The sequence below is a fragment of the Hyalella azteca genome, unplaced genomic scaffold, assembly GCF_000764305.2.
Source record: "Hyalella azteca isolate HAZT.00-mixed unplaced genomic scaffold, Hazt_2.0.2 contig15109, whole genome shotgun sequence".
Taxonomy (NCBI): domain Eukaryota; kingdom Metazoa; phylum Arthropoda; class Malacostraca; order Amphipoda; family Hyalellidae; genus Hyalella; species Hyalella azteca.
The window spans coordinates 24,330-43,398 of record NW_025944972.1 but is presented as its reverse complement, the minus strand read 5'-3'; the positions used below and the strand labels follow the sequence as shown (position 1 = coordinate 43,398).

Below are 19,069 nucleotides of genomic sequence, written 5' to 3'. Positions count from 1 at the left end.
ATTAACAGAATGAAATATAAATAATTGCACGCCTGACAAACCAAAACAAAGCTCACTGCTGCACTGCAAGAAAGAAATGAGTGCCGAGTTATTCACAAGGCAGTTAACGATGTTGTTTTGAGCCTCCGTCCGTGACGCGCAATACCACGCACGAATAACCTTCACTACTGCGATGCGTCAACATATAAACAACGATCGTTTAACTGCAATAATAACACTATTACTTTGAATTTCGATGAAACAAAAAAAAAATACACCTGCACAAGACAATAGTTTCTTAAACCTAACCGAAAAGACCAAACTTGTAAATCGCTATCAGGAAAAATAATTAATAATTAATTAATTAAAATAATAAGCCCTGCCATTTAAAGGAAGCACTAAGAGAAAAAGAAGTAAATAAAAAATAGAGTCTTAGGAAAACAAATTTGACAATAAATACCTACTGAGAAAAAAAGATTCGCATCTTAAAGAAGACATCTATAGATTTGAAACACACATATACTTGCAGCAATGCTGAACCGATTTCAGATACAGGTTGCATTTCCGCAATATAATAAAAAAGTAAATTCTTTCTGAAACGGGCATGAAATAATGAACTCCCACAAAGCAACAAACTGAGTATATAAGCAATTAATACGACCAAAAATGTAATAAAATATCTTCATAGATTCGATCATACAGAATTCAATTTCATATGACTGAAATATTCATTAACAAAGTCATGAATAAGGAGATTCACGAGCAAAATAGTATCAAACGTGAATTATGAATGCTATTCATGCAGAAATGTTCAATGGAAATTGATAAACGACGAGGCGGGTAGCAGAGTCTAAACATTACTCAAAAATTAGGCTGTATATGAAGCATCTCTGCATCGGAACGCCGATCGGATACGTTCGTGCAGCGACGCTGAGCATTGTCAGTCAAACGAGAAGCCTTGTGTTAGCAGCTTTTTCGATGACGGCGATGATTGATTAGCTTCTCGATCACGGCGTTGATTGATTAGCTTCTCGATTACGGCGATGATTGATTAGCTTCTCGATTACGGCGATGATTGATTAGCTTCTCGATTACGGCGATGATTGATTAGCTGCTCGATCATGGCGATGATTGAATAGCTTCACGATCATGGCGATGATTGATTAGCTTCTCGATCACGGCGATGATTGAATAGCTTCTCGATCACGGCGATGATTGAATAGCTTCTCGATCATGGCGATGATTGATAAGCTTCTCGATCACGGCGATGATTGATCTGCACGTGCATTATACAAACATACAATAGAAAACTAAGCAATACTTTCGTTTCAGTGCATAGAAATTCTTCCCTTCGGTCAGCAACGCATAGCGCTCCAATTAATAGAAAATTCAAATTTATTTACCAATTTAGTTGATAAACGCGCCGAGTACGTACACGAGCGAATGTAATAATTTCCATCGTGCCGCACCGAAAAAGGTCAACTATTTGCAGTGAATTTATAATATGTACTCGACTAAATTATTCAGGCAAGATTCGTTGTTCCCTTTAATACGACTTATTGCCACCGGGCCCAATTCAACTGAACGCCACCGGACGCAAGGGTTGAAACGCTTTGAAATGAGCCCATCACCTGGATTGTTCGAAGTAAATAAGTGATCCCAAAGACTGACCTAAAATGCCGTAATGATTGAACGATGACTTAACCAGCACTCAGACCCGGCAGCGTTGTTCGTATGGCAGATGCTAACGCAAGACCGCAGCACGCGCCTGAGGGGAGACCGCGGTCGCTCTACAGCGCTGTGGTCTATATATCGGCCAATCTAAACTGACAGCCATAACTGCTGACAATTGCTAGTCTATTGAAATACACAGATATACTACGGAACCACCGAAATGCTCGCTGACTGCAGGACGAGTTCCATTTTTCACAGCGCAGTGATATTCCTTTGGAATATATACATCAACACCATCGTAAGTCTAGCTGGTTAGTTGAACTCGAATTTGGGTTGGGCAAGTTTACAACGGATTTAATTATCCAGGCGTCGGTTTTCCTCAGCGCCAAGCTTCTCAGACGCATATTAATATTATGCACGACTGTATAAAAAAAAATTTTTCAGTATTTTCCCAATATATTTTGAAGAAACGGACTTTGAAATCTTTACCAAAATTTGGGGCTTCTATACTATTGTCCATGCCCAAAAATTGTCAGGCTTGTCTTGCCTTTTGTTATAACTAGAAAGCTAAATTATGCAAAATTAAAAAAACACAAGTAGAACCAACATTTTAAATTAATACAAAATTTGAACTCACTGTAAAAAAGCGTTTAGTAGGGCTGACATAAAATAAATAATTTTAAATAATTGGTTAAGTTTATCTCTCTAGCAATGATGATAAAAATTGCTAAAACAGCACCCAAGAATTTAGACAAAATTGCAAAACTCTCTTAATGGATTTTGACATGAAGGAGATATCTGGGTTACATTTTTTATTTCATTGCATTATAATAGCTGCTGAGTGACTATAGAACAATGTGGGGAGTTTAGTAATATATAGATAATTTTTTGATAGGCGGAACTTTCTTTTGCCTGAAAGTGGCATGCGTTGTTTTTGGAGTCCGGGATTATTATTGTTTTAAATCAATTAAGAACAATTTAAGAAACATGAATTAAAAAACTGGAATTCCCCGTTCCCATTTATTCACATCGTAAATAAAAAAAATGGATACCAGTAAATGTGCGTTCTCATTGTTCAATCCCTGCCAAGCCTGGAGCGGGCCTAACACCCGTATAGTTCATCATCTACTTGACGTACATTTATGACGGGGAAAAAATTACAACGGTGGTAAAGTAATACTTTGCAGTATGGGCGCGTAAGCAATAAGTAATATTAACGCGACTGAGAGGGCCATGACAACTCACAAAAGTGAGTGTAAGGCACCACTCGAGCGACTGAGTGGGCCATGACAACTCACAAGTGAGTGTAAGGCACCACTCGAGCGACTGAGTGGGCCGTGGCAACTCACAAAAGTAAGTGTAAGGCACCACTCGAGCGACTGAGTGGACCATGGCAACTCACAAAAGTAAGTGTAAGGCACCACTCGAGCGACTGAGTGGACCTGTAAGGCACCACTCGAGCGACTGAGTGGGCCGTGGCAACTCACAAAAGTGAGTGTAAGGCACCACTCCAGCGACTGAGTGGGCCGTGGCAACTCACAAAAGTGAGTGTAAGGCGCCACTCAACAAGAAGCAGACAGGCAAGCAGACGTAGCGCTTATCCGCCTCCATTACTAGCAGCCGCTGAGCAAAACTACCCAGAAAATAAATTTTATGCGACGTCTCGTAACCCTTGTTAGCTTCGTCTCACTAGGACCAACGATAATTCAATTTACAATCTTGAACCAAATTTGTTGAAAGAACAATTTCAAATTCTTATCTACGCATAATAGTACAGAGACGAATGGGTCTCATTCCAGTTCATCAATGCATATACGAGTTGGATCAGCCAAAGGAACGAATTATAAAATGCCAAAGTGTAAAAGTTGAGTGTCATAGATTTAGTTTTTGTATACTCCCGAAATGATAAAAAAATTCCCGAAACGGATTCCTGTTCAATCAAAAATCAAAATTTACGTGTTTTATAAATTGCAATATTCTTTTTGAATGCATTATGAATGAAGCGTGACAATACCTCTAGTAACATTGTACTGAATAAAGATTGAATGACTCAGTCGCACAGTGCGCCAGCACATAAATATTCAATATTCAAACATTTATACATGTCACGTGGATGTAAACACACCTAGCAATTAATTTCAATCATAAATTACAGGTTTGAAAAGTCCAAACGGCAGCCGTGTGAATCACCGAATGCATAAAACGACAGTAAATCGTAACGGGCGCACAAAAACCTACCGTTAGCAAAGTTCCTTTGCGGATCGCCACACCGGAACGCAACACTCACAGGAAGGAACAAAGTCCCGACGTCCGCACTTGCGTAAACTCTGCTGCCGACTAACTTCAGTGACTTGGAATCACTCGGTCCTGCCGCGCAGAAAGCGTAAACTACCACCAACGCACCGTCAATTTGTCGTTTTTTTTTTTTCTGGCAGAAATTACTTGGTTGACGGCGAAATACGCAATGTTCACGGCAAATGTACTTGGTTCACGGCAAAATACGCGGAAGTGAGAAAAATTTTGTTTCGTTAATTAACATTCATTTGCCCTCGCTACTGCCCTCACATGACTGGGAGAAGATCAATAAAATCGGCCATTTCTACACTTCATTGTTTCTATAGAACATCGTAATTAAATTATAGAGCAAAATAGTTTTTTCATTTTTTGACAGATAACTATGCTATAAATCTTTCATAACAATAGATAATAGAGGGTCAGAAGAGAGATCATTGCACGAGGGCTGCATAGAATCAAAATGTGCGTTGAGAGGGTGGTTACGAGAATCGGTGTAACTTTATCGCTTTACTTTAGTCGTGGACTGAGACTTCTACTGAGAGTGAAACATCATTTTAAATTAATGTAAATTTCTTAAAAATATCAAAAATATATAGTTCGTATTATTAAAGGAAGAACAGTGAGCCACAGCTTCGCAGACGAGAGCAGAGAACTGCACCGCAATGCAAACGCTCACACAACTGTCGAATAAGGATTTAAACGTCCATAGAATGTGACGAGGCGGATTCGATGATTCTGCACGTTAATCGTGCGTTACTCCTTCATTGCATAACCATAACAAATCAATACTGGTAAATTTGAGCACTGTTCACCGTATCATGATGGCCTGTATGATGAAATCCTAACTCTCATATAAATGTTCGTATAATCCTGCAAATTTCTATGCCATGCTGTCCAGGCCAGTAATAACTATATTTCAAATAATATTCCTTCCTATTATAAAAATCAAAGGCGCATGCAGAGATGCACAAAACGGCGTTGAAGAGAGCACGATGGCTGATGCAGAAGCCACACAAAGTTATTCTTAGCTCCCTACAACGATGACAAAAACGCTCCGGAAATGCAACGTACGCTTCACTGCAAGCAATGCGCAGTCAGCAGCAGTTAAATGTTTAAGCTTTCTTTGCAGCGCCAGCAAACATTGACTAATGCTATGGACTGGGTTGATATTTTAAACAATAACAACAAAAAAAAAACATAACTCGAGCTGCGTTTTCATAAATAATTAGGCTATCCAGAATGAAAATAAAATAAACATACTTCGCAATTTTGCCAATCTCGTTGAAGGCTTTTGCGTCAAAGCAGAATAAAGCTATAACCAACCAACAATGAAGTAAAAATAGAAGTTCATGTGTACGCATAAGCTTAAGTCGCTCGATTCTTGTTAAAAAGACGAGATATTTTCACAACACAAGCAATAAAGCTTACGATTAAGGCGCTAGGCGCGCGCGACGCACGAGATAAACTCCTTAGAATAAAGGCGATAGCGATCGATGATAACCACGAAATCGACGATAACCACAAAATCTTATCAATAAAAAACGGGAAATAGTATCTAAAAAAATTACAACAATGCTGAAATCGAAGGAGAAATAGGTGATTGGCTTTCTATGCTGCAAGCAATAGCCCTTACATGTTGCAATCGATAGATACAACAATGTATCTAACATGCATTATCTCTTTCATCCGTCACTATATATATTATATCTGCTTTCTACGATAACAATCTAGAATATAAATTATAACGCAAAAGCTCTGTTTTAGGCCATCCATCAAATGGCGCCAAGACATAAACTTTTCACCTACAAAATACGCGCAACTCTTCCGTATAAAATTAATTAATAAACTAGAGGAAAAGCCTTACATGCAACGTTTACTGAAGAATAAAATTCAATAAGTTGAAACGTTGAATAAGTCTAATTCAAATCATTTAGTCCAACATGTTATATTTACTGAAGAATCAAATTCAAGAAGCACGGCGATGTAATGTTAAAAATTGTAGAGTTCAAATCATTTAAAAACTTAATAATACGTTAGTCGCAAGGAGAGACGAGTTATGTCAAGTATGCAAAGAGTGTATAAATATACGATAAACATTAGACATGAAGCTAAATCTTCTAATGTCAAGTATGCAAAGAGTGTATAAATATATGATAAACATTAGACATGAAGCTAAATGTTCTGATGTCGTTCAAGCAAAGAGTGTGATTGATGAATAGAAGATGAACATTAGAGATGAAGCTAAGGTACTAATGGTAAATGCAAGAATTACATACACAAGGTTCTGATGTAATTCAAGACAAGAGTGTGACGGATGAATAGATGATGAACATTAGAGATGAAGCTAAGGTAATGGTGAATGAATGAATGAATTGTGGATGAGTGAAGCTAAAGTAGAATATATATTAAGACTACGGTAATGAAAAAATGCTTAAATAGGATGATATAAAAAAGAAAATGTGATAAGAGGAATACGGAATGATAACATGATATGTTGAAGGAATCTAATATATAATGAAACGAAAGCAATTAGGCAAAATTCACAATACTGTAACAGCAGAAACGTGAGAGTGGAACACAAAGCGCATGTGGTTCTCATACAAAATCAACTTGTATAAGTAAATAGCATACACCATTAATATGTAGTTCGCACGATTGCAACATCTAGCCTGGACTCAGGAAACAGTGTCGCCTCACTACCATTTGTATTGATAGCTAATACCCGTATTTATATTGATACCATTTGTATTGATTGCTATTAAATATTCAATAGATGCTTCTTTTGATATTAAATATTCAATACATGATTGTTTTGATATTAAATATTCAATAGATGATTCTTTTGATATTAAATATTCAATAGATGATTCTTTTGATATTAAATATTCAATAGATGATTCTTTTGATATTAAACATTCAATAGATGATTCTTTCGATATTAAATATTCAATATATGCTTGTTTTGATATTAAACATTCAATAGATGCTTCTTTTGATATTAAATATTCAATAGATGCTTCTTTTGATATTAAATATTCAATAGAATGCTTCTTTTGATATTATATAATCAATAGATGATTGTTTTGATATTAAATATTCAATATATGCTTGTTTTGATATTAAATATTAAAAAGAATGTTTCTTTTGATATTAAATATTCAAAAGAATGTTTCTTTTGATATTAAATATACAATATATGATTATTTTGAAGATTGTCAGCTCACCTGTCCCAGACACTGTGGCCGCGGTATGGACGACGTACGCGGCGTAACGCTTTTACTTGCGTTATTTCTAGCACCAGTGCTGGAATTGTTGAGTTTTGTGCTGGTATTGAGGTTGTTGAAAGTGCTTGTGTTGGTGCTGGTGTTGTTGCAAGTGCTTGTGTTGGTGCTGGTGTTGTTGCTGCTGTCTTTGCCATCGCCTCTCGCTCGGCTGGTAGCGAAGGGAGGTTGGGATGAGATGATACTGTCGTCTAGGGTGAGGGAAGACAGGGATGTACCCCGTGACAGGTGACAGGGAGTGCCTTCCTCACGGAACTGTCGCGGGGAGTCGTTGAAAACTCCCAGCGAATTGTTCACTTGGTCTGCATATGAATAAACAACTTGAATTAACGAACGTCCTTTCAGAAAATAAACGTCAATAATCAAACAACTTGAATTAACGTACGTTTATAGAATTAACATCAAATTAAACAACTTGAATTAACGTCCGTTTAGAAAATAAAAGTCAAAATAAACAACTTGAATTAACGTCCTTTCAGAAAATAAATACCAATTATTAAACGATTGTACTTCTTTTTATACTTCGAAATAAACAACTTGAATTAGCGTCACTTTAGAAAATAAATATCAATTAATTATCAAACGACTGTTCTACCTCTTTTATTTCGAAAAGAAGATCATCTTCATCAACTTAAAAGCTAATAATAAATAGATAAACAATTGCGAGCCTTCATCAGTGCTGCTCAAGATGATACTTTTCATTACTGAATATATAATTATAATACATAATTCTAATAATTAAACTGACGATGGAGCTGGTCTCCGAAACGTTTTCTTTAAAGATAGTATGAATTTTTGTGGAGTTTTATTTGCTTTTAAGTTTTTATTGAATTTGCGATTCAAGCGAACGAGTGACATTATTACTTATAATTAGCATGTAACATAATTCTATACTAATAATATATACTAATACTAATCAAAATAATTATCAAATGCCTAGCCATAGAGGCAGCTATATAGATCAACAGTTTCGGAATGAACTCAAGGATATAAATATGTTTAGGAAGGCAATGGGTGATGGGAGGCATTGGGTGACGTACTTGTATGTGTGGGTGGGCGGTGGGTGAGGGTGCGGGGGCTGGGGGGCATCGTCTGGCTGGGGGAGTCCGGGAGGTCGCTGGGAGACACGGCACCGCTCGCCAGGCGACTGTAACATGTAATTTACTTATCCGTTATTATGTGTTAACCATTATTATTTATTCAATAATTATTTATTAACTCATCATTAAACTATAATCGGCCGATAGGCAACAAGAAAAAATAGTCAGGTTTAAAAAATATTTGCGCTTTCTTTCTATGGCGGTTGATTTGGCGAACTCTATGGCGCTTGATCTGAATTTGAACTATTTGAGTGATTGAACTTTGAATTTGAGCCATTTGAATCATTTGCTTTTGAAATGGGACCATTTGAATAATTGGACTTTGACTTTTAACTATTCAAATTGGATTCCTGTGAGCATATTTGCATGCCCCGAAAATAACACAACCCACACACCTGAACTCTGACACATCTCTGCCAAATATTATGTCCGAGTCCGAGATTGTGAACATTTTTTAAATATATCTCTTTTAAATAAACACGACCCAGACACCTGAACTCAGACAGGACGGAGCCAGCGTCGTCGAGGTGCTGGGGCAGCGGTGCAGGGCAGCTGCTCAGCGACCCCAGCGACGTCGTGCGTGAGAACATCAGCGGCGTCGCGCCTGCTGACCAGTCTGTCGTCACAACAAATTAATATCTTTCATTTTCTTATATGTATTATTATGGTAACATATTTAAACCAATTCAAATTCAATTACTTCATGTCTGTCGTAACAACAATCAATGTATATTGTTTTATAATAATACCGAGGTGACTTATTCATAGCAGTTCAAATTTAATTACGTTATGTCTGCGTCGTAACAAGAATCAATGTATATTCGGTTCTAATATTACCGAGGTAACTAATTCATACCAATTCAAATTCAATTACGTTTTGTCTGTCGTAACAACCAAAATATCTTTCATTTTCTTATATTCTTGAGGTGACTTAGTCATACCAATTCAATTACTTCAATTCTGCTTCGTAACAACAATCAATGTATATTCTTTTCTTATATTGCTCAGGTGACTTATTCATACCAATTCAAATTCAATTAATCCTATTCTACTTGCGGGTGTAAGGACCAATTTCTAATTGTGAATAAGGTAAAGTTTTCGCCTTATTACGCTTGTCCTGCTCACCTCTGACCATGCAAATAATAATGTGAGTTAATGTGAGTTTATTTATCCTACGCGTGATTATCCAATGTCAACAAATCTTGTTACTCCTATGTCATGCTACTCTGAATCTTTCTTGGCATCTTACAAGTGGATCCATGGACTAGGCTCTGCCTAATATAATCTATAATCTGATTGAAATTCGAAGAATTCAAGCTTGAGAGCATATTTTGAACCAAATGTTCGGACGATCAAAATTCTCAACTATCAGTCTAGTCTATATACTATATATTTAATTAGCCGTAGTTTATGTCTAGAATAGCCTTTTTGGTCACTTCTGGTCTGTAAATCAACAGTAACTGACCTTGACTGAGTAGGTTTTACAGCGTATGTATTTTCTTGTAATCTTGACTGTACTAATCACTGATTTATCTGTGTTCTAGAATTTTCGAACTGACGATGGAGCTGGACTCCGAAACGTTTTCTTTAAAGATACTATGAATTTTTGTGGAGTTTTCTTTGCTTATAAGTTATTAGTTTAATTAACTGACCTTGTTCATGGTGATTATGAGGACTGACGATGGAGTTGGACTCCGAAACGTTTTCTTTAAAGATACTATGACTTTTTGTGGAGTTTTCTTTGCTTTTAAGTTTATAGTTTATTTAACAGACCTTGTTCATGGTGCATATGAGGTGCAGGCGTGTCAGCAGCAGAGTGCTGAGGCGAGGCCTGCTGAGCGGCCTTGGCAGCGGCCGCCGCCACGCGCTCGCCCTCCGCCAGCACCAACTCCTGCAGGTCCGAGTCTTCCTCCAGCTCCCTGCACACAAATTATATTCTATATTACAACAATATTTAAAAAAAAAACTAAGCTCCCTGCACACAAATTAACTTCTACATTACCACTACATTGAAGAATAACTAAACACTTATTAAAAGGTGGAAGAGTACTAAGAAGACTCAGGATTTCTATTTCTAAAGCTAAGTTGCTTCGTGGATGTAGGCCTAACCATTGTACATTACAGCGACATTAAAGAATGACTAAACACTTATTTTAAGGTGGAAAAGTAATAGGAACAATCAATATTTCTATTTTATGCTAAGTTCCTTCCTGGATGTAGGCCTAACCATTGTACATTACAGCTACATTAAGGAATAACTAAACACTTATTAAAAGGTGGAAGAAAACTAGACTACTAGGAACACTAAATATTTCTATTTAATGCTAAGTCCCTTCGTGCATTTAGGCCCAGTCAACAATGGTCATATTTCGTCTAGTAAACCAAGAGCAAGTGATCACTTTCATGAACCTGTTAAGTAAAGTGGTTCAAAGTCATCACGTGACTGATGATGTCTCAGTCCCACTTAATATAACAATACAATAGTGACCAGGGGGCCATACTTTCAAAAATCGCTAAGTGAACGTAAGTATATACGCTCTATTTTCTTGTCCATGATTGGTGGATTTTGCTTGAAAGGCCGTCAATGATTGGTTCATGAACATACGATCTCTTACCGTTTTAGCGCATTTTCTCATTTATGGAAAAAATGCGCTATTGTGCTCGCCATGTCCGTCTGTCTGTCTGTCCGTCCGTCTGTCCGTGACCTCAAGTTTTCGTCGACGAGAAAATGTGCTCTCTGTCACTCACTGCAGTGAGTACTGAGTTATATTTTTTGAAAGTATAGGCCCGGGTCCCAGGACTCACTCTTCGTGGACGGCACTGATCTCGCCGCTCGAGATGGACGACATGGACGAGAAGCGCGACAAGCGGCCGTCCTCGATGGCAGCGTCGTCCTCCTTGTCGCCCTGCACGCAACACGTCTGTCATAAACAACTCACACTATATTTTATAAGTACTTATATTATCAGTCTGCTTATATCGCAAGTTCACAAGGATTTTAAAAGCAAAAAAAATTTCTTTGCTTTTAAATTCCTTGTGAACTACATTTATGTAATATAATCAATCAGTTCCGCAAAAATATGTTGATATGGCAGAGCACGTACATCCGAGTCCCGAGATGATCAAGAATGAATACAGAAAACATATGTCAAGTCTACAAAAATTATGGATCCAAGTTATAAACAATTTGAGCCAAGTTACAAAAAATACAAAGGCACAGCTCTTACGACTGTGAATGATACTCATCAGAATACTAGTGGATTTGTTAAGAACAAGAAGAACGTGAATGGAACTCCTAAGAACGTGATAGAACTCCTGAAACGCGAATAGAACTCCTAAGAACGTGATAGAACTCCTGAAACGCGAATAGAACTCATAAGAACGTGAATAGAACTCCAGAAACGCGAATAGAACTCCTAAGAACTAGGGTAAAATTCCTAAAAAACGCGGAGGTACGGTTTTTTCATAAAAATCCGAAAAATGTATATACTTTCATTTGAAGTAATATCCATAGTATTGACCTCCTCCTCCTCGACGTCGACCTCCTGCTGGGTATCGAGCCTCGAGTCCCTCACGCCCGGCTGCTCCCTGAGGTCAGTGAGGGACGTGGCAGTCGAGAAGTTCAGCGGAGTTCCCTCAGTGAAGTAAGTCTGCACTGAGTCTGCTGCGCCTAGGAACTCTTCTTCTTCATCGTCATCGTTGGCGCTGCCGCTTCTCATTTGCTTCTTCTGAGGTCTGTTCTTGTTAGCCTCGTCTTCTTCAGGATATCTGGCGAGAAAAGCAGATTAAAAACTTGTCAATTTCCCCAGTTTTGTCATACTTCAATATTCTTTTGCGGAGAACTAAAGCACTGTTGTGTCTTGTCAATTTGCCCAGTTTTTTCAGACTCTAATATTCTTTTCCGGAGACTTGAAGCACTGTTGTGAAAGATTTGCATTATTATTAGAAAATGCGATAGATTGTTATGAGGATTGAGAACGAAAAAAAAAAACGTCGTAGAATGCATGTGTGAATCCAAATACTAATTAAAAAAACAAAGATTACTTACGTCAAACTTATCTAAATCTATCCTTGAAGTTATCACACATTTCAAAATTGTAAAACTTTTCAAATGACTGTAGCTGTTGAACTTAATTATAATGAAGATTTTCTCCACAGACAATATTAACGGATCTTGCACTCACCGCAAACTGAAATCCGTTGGTTGTCCGTCATTTTCATTGCTTGCCGTCGGGTCAGTGACGTAATTATCAACTTTAACGGCAGGTCGGCGAGATCCATTCGTCAAGTTTGACGAAGATCCTCCTCGATCTTCGTCTTCTGAAGATCTAGATTCATTGGGCCCGTGCGCCTTGCCATTTTTGGAGTCTTTCCTGGCTGAACCTCTATTGGGGTTGACGTATTTGTTGTACAGGTTGTATAAGGGATCGGACGGATGTAGGGCTCCTTTGACGCTATTAGTCCCGGAGCTGATGCGTTCAGAGGAAGAACCTGGCGCAGCTCCGTCCATTTTGGCAACATTATTTTCCCCGCTATGAGAGTTGACGTTTTTAAGCGCTAATTCAATAGGTCGGTGTCCGTTACACGAGCCGTCTACCTGCTGCTGCTGACGTGACAACAAATGCTGCATGCGGTCATGCGTGTTATCGGATTGCGTCGAATGGTTAGACTGGACAGAGTCGGACATACCCAATGGATTACCGTAGCGTGGGTCTAGTGAATGGAACATAGGACGTCCATTAAAGCCGTCCGCAGCGAAGAACCCTCCATTATCTGTAGTAGGACTCGCCCTCGGCGAAGACTCGATATTATCACAGGTCTCGGCAAGGGTGGGATCAAGTTCTTGTTCGAGAGCCCGTTGTCGCCTCGCATGCAGCGTCGGGAGTCGGGCGCCGTGCTCGCTATCGCCGATATTGATGCCCTCGGGCTTGGCTTGCAAGAGATTCTTGAGGGCTGCACTGGATCCCATCGATATCATCTTGTGTTTGGAATTGATGAGGGAGCGCAACATGGGTACAGCCCCAAGCTCCCACAAAGTCTGCTGGTCCCGAGGGCACCGCGCCGACAAGTTCCAGAGAGTCCCGCATGCGTTGCTTACGACCGTCAGGCTCGGTGAGCGCAACTGGCTTAGGATGACGCGGAGGGTGTCGTGGTCCCGCAAAACTTGCCTGCACATCGACAAATGTATACGTGAGCGAACACTAGAAAATTACACAGCTTGAAAGTGAACACATAACAAGAAGTAAAAGAAACGACTCAGATGAAAGGAGCATTCGCATACGTGTTGATTACTTTCTTTTGATATAAATTATGGGGAATTTAACTGATGAACAGTGTCTCACAAGCATAGCCTAATTTACCAAAAAACTTATTTATCTTCACAACAATCAGTGACACAAAACTTTATCGGCATCTAGTGACGCTCAACTCTTTATACCTTCCTACGTCATGGATCATAAGACGCCTATGTCCAGATATTATGAACAGCTCTGCCGATTTCTTTAGTAGTGGCCAATTTAAAGATAAATCAACTTTTTATTTTCTGAATGATATTTTGACGCAAACATAAACGCTACATTTGTTTGAGACAATTACAAAAAAAATCAGTTATGATTCAAAACCAGGACAATCATTCCCTATTTCAGCTAGGAATAGCAAAAAGTTTATTCCCGGGAAGAGCAAGATGTTATACCTGAGGTCTTCCCGCACGGCGACATGGCTGGAGATGTTGCGTAAGATACCACCCGCGTTCTCGACGATGGCAAGCGTGCGTGACTGGCTTTTGTATGTAAGTGACGTACAGATGAAGGCAAGTGCTCCATCTACAGCACATATCTCGGCCTTATTAACAGAGCAGTGCGCCGACAGGTTCCATACGGCAGAGAGGATAACTTTAAGTGTGGCCTCCTTGGTGGCGGTAAGGGCGGCACGCATCAGTCCTGCCACAGCCCCTGCCTCGCGCAGGGCCTGCTTGCTGCCGCTGTCCGCGCGCCACGACAAGTTACGGATCACTGATGACGTCACCTGAATAATACGTCAAACTTATAGCACGGAATTACAATTAGCAGTGAATATAAACACAGCATGTACAATTTCCGATGAAGTCAGTACTAAAAGATGTTAAAATATTAAAATTTTAGGCTATCTGCATCCTAAATCAAGTCCAATGTGAACGTCGAAAAACTATATTTTTTAATTTAAAATTTTTTAGATCATCCGAGGCGGTCTCCCAAGATAATAATTTTAGTCAATAGGAGAAACTCACGTAAAAGTGACTGAAAATAACTCGTAGCTCATAAGAGGTGAAAAATTTAAAAAGTTGGGAGAAAATTTTCATGTTATAAATTTTCAAAGCTCGTTTTCAATTTTATAGCTAGCATTTGGATTACAATCTTAAAATAAATGTATAAAATTTATGCAAGGATCCGTGTAAAAATAAAAATGTAAGTAACAATTGAATAATAAATACAATTGAATTGAAAAATTGAATTAATCAATACAATAAACAATATGAATTGAAATATAATAATTGAAAGTTACAAAAAATTGAAAAGTAGCAAGGTAATGCATAAAAAATTTTATATTGGCATAAGAGTAAGCGAGTTCTGACTTGTCTGAGGTCCTGGCTGGGTGAGCTGAGCTGCGCCACGAGCGCGCGCAGGAAGGACGAGAAGGAACAGACAAGCGCCTTGTTGCTGCCTGCACCGAACGTCAGGTTCGTGAGCGCCATACCCGCGTACCTGCAACGTCAACCACGTGTAAATCAGGGGATACACTTCCATATAGTTATTAGTCAGTAACTTTGTAAGCCAGCGCCGTGCAAATCAGGGGATACACTTCCATATAGTTATTAGTCCGTAATTTTGTAAGCCAGTAACGTGCAAATCAGGGGATACACTTCATAAATAGTTATTAGTCCGTAACTTTATAAACCAGTACCGTGCAAATCAGGGGATACACTTCATAAATAGTTATTAGTCCGTAACTTTGTAAGCCAGTACCGTGCAAATCAGGGGATATACTTCATAAATAGTTATTAGTCCGTAACTTTGTAAGCCAGTACCGTGCAAATTAGGGGTTACACTACATAATATAGTTATTAGTCCGTAACTTTATAAACCAGTACCGTGCAAATCAGGGGATACACTTCATATAGTTATTAGTCCGTAATTTTGTAAGCCAGTAACGTGCAAATCAAGGGATACACTTCCATATATTTATTAGTCCGTAACTTTGTAAGCCAGTACCGTGCAAATGAGGGGATATACTTCCATAAATAGTTATTAGTCCGTATATTCGTCAGCCAATCACTGATGGCGCCTAGAGCTAAACCTACCAATCACAAACAAGAACTCAGCTGCTACGTGCAATTAAGTGAGTTTTGATATTACGGCCCCCGATGAACGTACTGAAATCACAGGCAATATGAGAACGAAGCTTACGTCTAACTCTGTTCCGGCACTGACATGAGCTAATTTGATGTGTGAATTGTGAACACTATCACTAACTAAAGGGATATCATGACGGTTGTGGATATGGCATGAAGCCTATGGAAGGATATGGTTGATGAGATAATGACAAGATAAGGGATGGTATATCATATCATTCAGCCTGAGGGAATATCACGATTAATGAAGGAATATAGCCGCCGGAAAGGATGCATACCTGCGCAGTGTGATGCAGAAGTTATCGGGCGTGGTAGCGCCGTGTGCGTCGTGGTCTCTCTTGATGAGCTCGGCAATAGCGTGCAGTCCTCCCAGGGTGCACATGGCGAGCCGGTGCTCCTCGTCAAAAGAAAGCTTCATGACGGCTGCCATGGCAGGACATGGATGTCTGTCCATGTCATCCTCCAGCAACGGTCCCTGACCGGCACTCGTGCGTTCCAGACGCTCGTATAAGTAGTCGCAATACGCGCGGATTTGTTCCAGTAAACGCAATACCCTGGCTTCCCTTCTGCTCCTTTTCTCATCAGTGTTGGCATGCACGACGTTCTGCAGCGCTTGTGAGGCTCTAAGTCTCGTCTCACGAGACGGCACGTCGCTGCCGTCACCGCCGCCATGTAAGAGTTGTATCAGCAGAGGCAAACACCCGGACTGGCGCAGCGCCAGGCACGAGTCCGGTGAAGATGACATCGCCAGCAATGTCTTGCTCATCTCGGCGCGGTCACCTGAGGAGAACATGGACAGGAGGCCGTACACCATCTCCACTTTGTTGCTCAGGAGCTGTTGTTGGCTCTGGGCTCGTCGGCTGGTCACGCTTGACGTCGCCATGATGCCTGGAGGATCAATTTGTGTGCCGTTGGTGTGCGACAGGCCAACAGTCGCAGGACTCGAGTGCCATAAAGCTTTGTTAAAAGGCCACACGCCTCGCAATACGGCTTCTATGGCGGACGGCAATTTAGGTGCATCATCCTCGTTGCCATAATTTTCATCCCCATGTGTCCCGTTATGATCGCCATTTGGGTAACGTCCTCCATTGGCATCATCGTATGTGTGAGATTCACCACCGTTTTCGTATGCCAAGGAATGGCCTCTCTGATCGACACCAGAATCGAGACTGTCGGGCTCCATAGAAGAGACACGTTGTCTCTCGGCCAGTGTGCTGCTCGAGGAAGGTATGTCAGACACCTCGTCTGCTGTAGATACTCCACCGTCAAACATTGTGTTAGCATTCGCTATGTCCATACCAGTTGTATTCGTAGGGGCGTAGCGGCTTACATTAGAGGCCTGGCGAGCGTTTGACTGATATAATAGTTGCGAAGGTTGCGGTATTCGATCTTGCAATTGTTCGTACCAAGTCCCTGCAGCTGTACCGCAGCTGCTTGAAGACTTAGAAGAATAAGCTGGTTTGTTATCAGAACAATGCGCAGCCTCTGACAGACTCAAATTCTGAAGATAATTAGAACGAGATGTGATATACTCCGATGATTTTTTAGGAGACCTTCGTGAGTTCGGAACTTGGAATGTGGGCCCAAAAGGAGAAGGGCCGCTGACATCAAAGACACTACAAACGCTGCTGGTGAGTTCACCGCTTGTGGCTGATAAGTCCGAGTACCGAGTCCCAGACTGACGATTGTTGTCGAAATTACCTAGAAAGTTTTGGTAGCCGTCGGACGTTGTGAGTCTACTAAAGCCAGTGCTTTGCGAGTCTGTAGTGTTACAACGCACGGAACCGCGTCGGTCGGCGTAGCCGCGATCATACGCGTTCACCTCTGACTGGGACAGCTGGTGCTCAGCAACACCTGGTCTCTGGATGATGTCTGCTGGTGGCAAATGATTGAGCCGCTGGATGGTTTTCTCGATGGTGTTGATGGCATGCAGACGATGGTGGCGGCGACGTGAAGCTGAACATGGAGAACCAAGTCGATGTTGACCAGCTTCTCGCAGACGTCTCACCTCACCCTCCACACTCCGCGCCTCGGAGCTCTGCAAATAAATGAAACGTGAAAATCAAAAAAAATCAATAAATGACACGGTGAAAATCAATGGGAGAATTCCTTTCATTTTTTTTTATAAATCATTACTTTACAAATATATAACTCAGTACTCGCTGCAGTGAGTGACAGAGAGCGCATTTTCTCGTCGACGAAAACGTGAAGTCATGGACGGAAAGACAGACGGACGGACATGACGAGCACAATAGTGCATTTTTTTCATAAATGAGAAAATGCGCTAAAAATGTGAATTTTTCAAGTTATGGAATAAAATATCTAGAAAATACATCACCAGTAAAATTCATATCATGGGAACAGACACGAAAATTTAGAAAAAGAAGAAAATACGATCAGGTGAACCGGTCTTTCAAATATATTCATTAAATTTAATATTTATTTTTATGATAATAGTCAAAAATAATTATCTTAAATTATATGTAATAAGGCAGCCGCAATATTTTTTCTTGTTGATGTTGACTTTCTAGCTAACCGACAATACATCGACTCAAGTCAGTTCAGCATTAACTAGGCAGCAGAGAAAGGACCACGGTAGAGCGCGTTCAGATTGCATCACTACAAGAAGCTTTGCCAAATATTTTAACGCGGAACCTCTATTATTTGTTCATAGTTGCACGCATAAATTCTTCAGGGAGCCAGAAAGAACTTGCCTTCAAGCTCTAAATAAAATAAAAATATTTTGATTGAGACAGTGTAAAGAAACCGAAAAAGAAAAAGCACGAAATTTGTCAGGGTGTTTTTAAGCCGAATAATTTTTCTGTAAACAAGTACCCCGTTGACATTTTGCTCGTCTCAATTCCCAACATCAACACGTACGATCAGGAATTTCGCAACAGCCACCACCTTGTTATTCATAATAATGCTTATTCTTATCTAACGATTGAGTTATTTTAGTGATCATATCGCAAATGGAGGTCGAGCAAATTAATTATGTTTTGTGCAGAGACAGTGAGTACCGAAACTTTCGAAGTAGAAGATTAAACTACGCGAATTTAAATTATTGATTCGACCAACCTATCATATAATTACACGCGACGTTTTTCCAATTGTGCGACGAGACAAGCCAAGTCAAATTCCTTTTCGCAATAAAAATGGTCTCTTACTCGATGGAAAGTTATAGGTAAATATTCGGACAAAACTTGAGGTTCTGTTAACGAGTTAGAGCCGTCAATGCTTGCTGAGTGACAAGGGCTTGCACAAGCAAATTCTTCACTAAATACACAAAGACAATGATGATCAAAGTGACCAACGAGTCAAATTCTCTCTGATTAGATTATTAGTTTATGGGT

At 39.8% G+C, this 19,069-nt stretch overlaps 1 protein-coding gene across 1 annotated transcript in view; it reads right to left on the bottom strand.

Annotated features, from left to right (window-relative positions):
* LOC108682645 (adenomatous polyposis coli homolog) overlaps positions 1 to 19,069 on the bottom strand; it is a gene marked incomplete at its 5' end in the record, with an annotated part of 52,197 nt that overhangs the window by 9,055 nt on the left and 24,073 nt on the right. Inside the window, 10 exons of the mRNA XM_018171849.2 lie at positions 7,173 to 7,531; positions 8,270 to 8,376; positions 8,822 to 8,945; positions 10,103 to 10,248; positions 11,135 to 11,235; positions 11,851 to 12,097; positions 12,514 to 13,497; positions 14,022 to 14,353; positions 14,940 to 15,069; positions 15,995 to 17,754. Coding sequence (XP_018027338.2) covers positions 7,173 to 7,531; positions 8,270 to 8,376; positions 8,822 to 8,945; positions 10,103 to 10,248; positions 11,135 to 11,235; positions 11,851 to 12,097; positions 12,514 to 13,497; positions 14,022 to 14,353; positions 14,940 to 15,069; positions 15,995 to 17,754 — 4,290 coding nt within the window. The remainder of the gene's footprint in view (positions 1 to 7,172; positions 7,532 to 8,269; positions 8,377 to 8,821; positions 8,946 to 10,102; positions 10,249 to 11,134; positions 11,236 to 11,850; positions 12,098 to 12,513; positions 13,498 to 14,021; positions 14,354 to 14,939; positions 15,070 to 15,994; positions 17,755 to 19,069) is intronic.